At 44.2% G+C, this 5,746-nt stretch overlaps 1 protein-coding gene across 1 annotated transcript in view; it reads left to right on the top strand.

Moving 5' to 3' along the window:
• Npepps (aminopeptidase puromycin sensitive) overlaps nt 1-4,269 on the top strand; it is a 79,482-nt gene extending 75,213 nt beyond the window's left edge. Inside the window, exon 23 of the mRNA XM_021212200.2 lies at nt 2,858-4,269. Coding sequence (XP_021067859.1) covers nt 2,858-3,010 — 153 coding nt within the window. The 3' untranslated portion in view covers nt 3,011-4,269. The remainder of the gene's footprint in view (nt 1-2,857) is intronic.
• Nucleotides 4,270-5,746: the final 1,477 nt, after the last annotated feature.

The following is a 5,746-nucleotide window of genomic DNA, read 5'->3' as shown; positions in this document are numbered from 1 at the left end:
ATGTGGTTGCTGGAAGGGCAGAGCAATCAGTGTTCTTAACCACTGAGCTATCTCTCCAGCCCCCAGCTTAGTAATTTTTTTTTTTTTTTTTTTTTGTTTGTTTTTTTTTTTTCTTTATCTTTTTTTCTTCTTTTCAGCTTAGTAATTTTTAATAAGAATCTCAAGAGGCATGTTATTCTATGAAAAATGTAAAACTCTGATGTAGTATTGAATTAGTAGCAGCATTGGTGGCTTATCGTGAGGCAGCTTCGAATCCTGAAGTGTCCTGCCTTGCTAATTGCTCGTTTGTTTTTTGATCTGGGAAACATTTCTTGGAGATGAGAGATGGAAGCTTAAAGCAGTTAACTTTCTTAGTTGTAAGCCATCACCTGGACCAAGCCTAGCCTCAGGTTCCATATACGTGACATCCTAACATTGGGACCGCACACTGTCATCTATGAAATTCATGCTAAAAGCCATGAACTCAGGAGCAGTTCCCTTTCAGTGGCCTCACCTTCCAAATCCCGTTAACAAACTGTGTACAAGAGAGCTCAGTAAGGAATCTGCCCCGTAGGGAAGTTTCCTATGTATTCTAAAAGACAGATTTTTGTTTTGTTTTGTTTTTGAGTAGGAGGGAAAATACCCTGAAACATTTGTAAGAGCCCAGAACAGAGGAGGGAAAAAAGTAGACTAGATTTTTCCAGAGCTCTCTTCAAGAGAGCAAACCAGTAGAGCAGGGTGGGGTGGGGTGGCAGGATAGTGGAAATAACCTGAGTTGAGGTGAGGGGGAAACATGTCCTTCAGAGAACAAAGGGTATCTGGGAGGTGAGAAAGGCTAGAAGGGCTAACTAGGGTTCTAGAAAGGCTAGGGATCTAGAAGGGCTAGGGATCTAGCATAGAGGCTGCGATACGTGGAACAGGCTCTTGTGAGTGGGAACTAAGGAATCATGGAGAGCAGCAGGAGCTTTCATAGGCAGTGTTAGCTACAATTCTGTTGCCCTGAGGAGACACCATGACCAAGGAAACTTATAAAAGGAAGCATTTAGTGGAGGTTTTGCTTACTGTGTCCCAGGTTTAGGCTATTATTATGGCAGGGAATATGGGACAGTGGCTAACAGAGAGAACAACCCTGAGCCTGGCTTGGGCTTTTGAAACCTCAGAATTCTCCCTGAGTGACATACTTCCTCCTACAAGGACACCCCTCTTAATCCTTCTCATCCCACCGCAGAGTTGTATTCTTTGATGACTGAGGGAATAGTCATCACACCCATCCAGACCACAGGAGCCATGTACCTCTGTCAGAAGCAAAGAAAGACAGAAAGCAAAGAAAGGAGGACAGCAAACCCAGTTCCCAGCAAGGAAGGCAGGCTTCTATCACCAGCAATCCTACAGGCCAGCTTGAGCTCATTTCTAGACATAGGAGGGCCTGAGATCTAATATATAGAACTCTTATTTTTAAATTTCCAGAATATGATGTTTAAGGGTAGGGGACATTTCCAAATGGATAGCAGCAGAATGTTAAAAAGGACTTTTGTCAGGGCTTTTGTCAAGTCTAGGTTAGGACCAGAGAGATGGCTCAGCAAAGAAAAGTGCTTTTTGCCAAACCTGATGACCTAAATTGGATCTCCAGGATCCATTCGGTGGAAGGTGAGAACCCAAGACTTGTCCGTCTGTCCTCCATATCTCCTTGGGGCCCTCTCAAGCCCATAAATATGTCAGAGGCACTACAAATGCTCTGGGTTTAAGAGCACTTGCCATTCTTACGAAGGACCTGAGTTCAGTTTCCTGAAGCCATGTCAGCTGGGTGACAACCACCTACACCTCCAACTCCAGGGCGTCTCACGTGCTCCCAGCCTCCCAGGCACACACTGACACTTATTTACAAAGAAGTCTTCAAAGCCAGGAACTGGTGGTGCACACATTTAATCCCAGCACTCAGGAGACAGAGGCAGATGGATCTTTATGAGTTCAAAGCCAGCCTGGTCTACAGAGTGAGTTCCAGGACAGCCTGGTCTACACAGAGAAACCCTGTTTCAGGGTGGGGGGGAGTTAAATAGAATCTTCAAAATTCCCAACACCCATGTGGCAGCTCATAACTGTCTATAATTATCTCATGGGATCCAAATCATGTGTAGACATACTTGCAAACAAAATACCCATATACATACAAATCTTTAAAAAAGGAAACAAAAAACAAAACCAAACTAGGTTAGAGTTTGAATGAAGTGAGCTAAAGACAGACAGTCTTGAGGAGAGTAGAGGGGCCTTACCTTGCCATGCTCTGGAGGGTCCTGCCCTTTTTTCCAAGGAAAGCCTGGGTGGCACTGGTAGCAGCTGAGAACTAGAAATGAAGCTGGTCTTAAAGTACAAAACAGCCCACATTTTGGAAGCTATTTGAGAAACAGAATATAAAAATTTAAATTTTAAATATATTTGTTATATTTGGAGTAATGTTTTTGATCTGCCTACTTAAGATATTTTATGGAGAAAAAAAGAACTGCACATCAAGTTATTAAGTAAATCGGATGGCTTCAGTAGGTTTATGTCATAAACTGGGCTCTGTTCATATCTGCGAGCATGTTTGCATGTAGCTTTTGCCGGGGCCAAGAATTGGACACACTGGTAGGTAATTAGCATTTTAAAAAGCAGCAGGTTCAGCCTTTATCAGTTTTTGATTAGGTTTTATGCTTTGCTTGTTAAGGATTCTTTTCGCATGTCTGAGAAAGGAGTTGCTCATTCAGCCTATGTTGGCAGTGGTCAATTTTCATGGTTGAGGCTGATGAATCGGTTAGTCCAGATGACGCTTTTACATAGTCTCAGTGTTAACTTCTTACTGTTGCTAACAGTGACTCTGCATTCTGGATTGTTTTTATACCAGGCTTTCTTCGAGAGTCACCCAGCTCCTTCAGCTGAGCGTACCATCCAGCAGTGTTGTGAAAATATCCTGCTGAATGCTGCTTGGCTCAAGCGAGATGCTGAGAGTATTCACCAGTACCTCCTTCAGCGGAAAACCTCCCCACCCTCAGTGTGAAGCCTCCTCCGCACCTGGGTTTCACTGCCTCTCTGCAGGGATGAGGCGGAGCTACCAAACCGCTGATTCACATGCCAAGAATGTGGAGTCTTACACCAGTGGGGGTTGGACAATGAATGTAGTTAACTGGTTCCTGCTCACACTCCAGAATTAAATTCTATTGAAAAAGGAAAATCAGCAATTCAGCAAAAAAAAAAAAATAAATAAAAAAATAAAATAAAAATGTAAATATGATAGTAATAAACTAGAGCATAACGAAACTGTGAAACTTCCTGAAGCCTGTCATGGTCAAAGTGTTGAACACTCTCCTGTTAGTGACGGATATTGTTTTATAGCCTGTCAGAAGGAAAGAGGCTTTGGGGGCAGAGGGGTTTTGTGAAGTGGGTTCTACATGCAGCCCGACGAGCCGGGTATGTCCATCGCTGGGGATGCTGACCAAAAGGCTGGTTGCTGGCTCACATAGTGGAGCCTGTGCAGAATTATAAGTGGGTTTTCTTTTTCCTTTTTGGCATGGGAACCGACCAGGAAGGTATCTTTTCCTGTATAACTCAATCTGAACCAAGGATTGTAGTTGCCTTGCCTCCCTTCTGTGTGATCCCCAACCCCCCAAAAAGTAATGAAAAGCTTTAAAAAACAAAACAAAACAAAAAAAACCCACCCTCCCCCCTTCCCAGGCTCTCCCTTTAGTTCTGTCCAGCCCTGACCTGTCCTTAGACAAAAGGAACATCTTTGATGGCCACATTAAATAGGAGGAGCTGATATGCTTTTATTTCCTAAGATAACCTTTAAGGAACCCTGAAATGCATAAGAGGTGAAAGAATAGAAGTAAAGATTATCAGCTAGGCCTTTCTGCTCAAAACTGTCCCATTTACCTGACAGGCCAAATGCTGCACCTCTTCCGAACAGTATCAGTGAGCCTGGCTCACTACTTGTGCATATGAGGGGCCAGTGGGGACTGCTGTGGGGCCCAGATGTTCGCTGTGCCGCTGTGTCGCCAGCGTGCCCACTAAGGAGCCTCGCCACCTAACCCAGTGTGTTTTTACTAAGTCTCAGCCCCTCCCCCACCCCCTTTTTCTTCCCTCTTCCTTTTTTTTCTGAATCCTTTTATTTTGTGTTAACAGAAATTCATATTTGGTGTGGCTTAATGTATTTTGGAAGGTCATCAGATTGTGAGACTGCTTCCTTGAAACATTTTTGTGCTATTGTTTTAAAAATAATAATTAAAAAACAGTTGGCGTTAATAAAAATGTCAATGTGAATTTGATGGCCTGGTTCTTTCAGCCTCCTTGAAAGGAAACTAAAGTATTTCTGTGCCTCAGTAGAATTACAGGAATTCAGGCAGCCATAGGAGTTTGGAAAATTGGTATTGCATTTTTTTTTTTTTTTTTTTTTTTTTTTTTTTTTTTTTATTGGGTCTCACTCGATAGACCAGGCTGTCCTCGAACTCAGAAATCCGCCTGCCTCTGCCTCCCGAGTGCTGGGATTAAAGGCCTGCGCCACCAGGCCCCGCTCGTATTGCATTTTATGTGTATAGATACATACATAGCACAGTGTGTATGTGGAGGTCTGACCACAGCTATGGGCACTGATTCGCCCCCTCCTTTTGTGGTTACTGGAGATTTGAACTCAGATCCTCTAGCTTTGTAGCAAAAACCCTCCGTCTCCACAGCGTTGGGATTATGGGCATTAGGCAACAGGCACAGCTTAACCACGGGAATTTTTTTTTAAGGTGGTGATAGTGGTGGCAGTGGCGGTGGCACACACCTTTAATCCCAGCACTCGGGAGGCAGAGGCAGGTGGATTTCTGAGTTCGAGGCCAGCCTGGTCTACAGAGTGAGTTCCAGGGCTACATGGAGAAACCGTGTCTCGAAAAACCAAAAAAAAAGAAAAAAAAGAAAAAAAGCTGAAAAAGGAAAGTAAAAGAAAATTCAAAGTGGGTATGGTTAGTGCCTATAATGTCAGCATACTGAAGGTTGAGGCAGGAGGATTAAAGTTTCAGGATTGCATGGGATACCTAGTGAGTACCTGTCTCAGAAATATTCACAGGGCTGAGAGACAAATTTATGTAGCAAGCTGAGTTTAGATCCCAGCCACAAGCCACAATAAAGCGTGGTCTGGCAGTGTGGCTCCTGGGTAAACTACTCTGTGAACTGGAGGCGTGAGTTCCGATCCTGCGCCAGCATCAAACAGGCAGGTGGGCGCTCGTAGTGGTGCTCGCCTTTAATCCCTCAGGAGACAAAGGCAAGCAGCACCAGGAAGAAGTAAAATGTCTCAGCCTGTGACAGCACCTGGTGTGACAGCACCTGCTACAAGTTCCATTCCTAGGTCCCACTCCAGAAGGAGAGAACCCACGCCTTTAACCACATTTTTGGTTTTGTTTTGTTTGTTGTGTAAGACAGGGTTTCTCTGTGTAGCCCTGGCTGTCCTGGAACTCACTCTGTAGACCAGGCTGGCCTCAAATTCAGAGATCCGCCTGCCTCTGCCTCCCGAGTGCTGGGTGGGATTAAAAGCGTGCCTCATAACACTGACTGACCACATTTTCTTAAACTTTTAAAAGATGAGAAAATGCAATCACAGTATTATTCCCTGGCTTTCATTGTCAGGTCCCAAGAGCCTTGGTGTCTGTCTACTAAAGACCAAGCAGCCTTGCACAAGCAGACATAAGACAGAATGCCTCTCACCTGCTCAGTCTGGGTTCCTCTTATTCCTTGTTAGCTCCCGTTAACTCTGCCCTTG

The sequence above is a fragment of the Mus pahari genome, chromosome 14 (genome assembly GCF_900095145.1).
Source record: "Mus pahari chromosome 14, PAHARI_EIJ_v1.1, whole genome shotgun sequence".
In the NCBI taxonomy this organism is placed as follows: Eukaryota; Metazoa; Chordata; class Mammalia; order Rodentia; family Muridae; genus Mus; species Mus pahari.
This window is presented reverse-complemented; position numbering and strand designations above follow the sequence as displayed.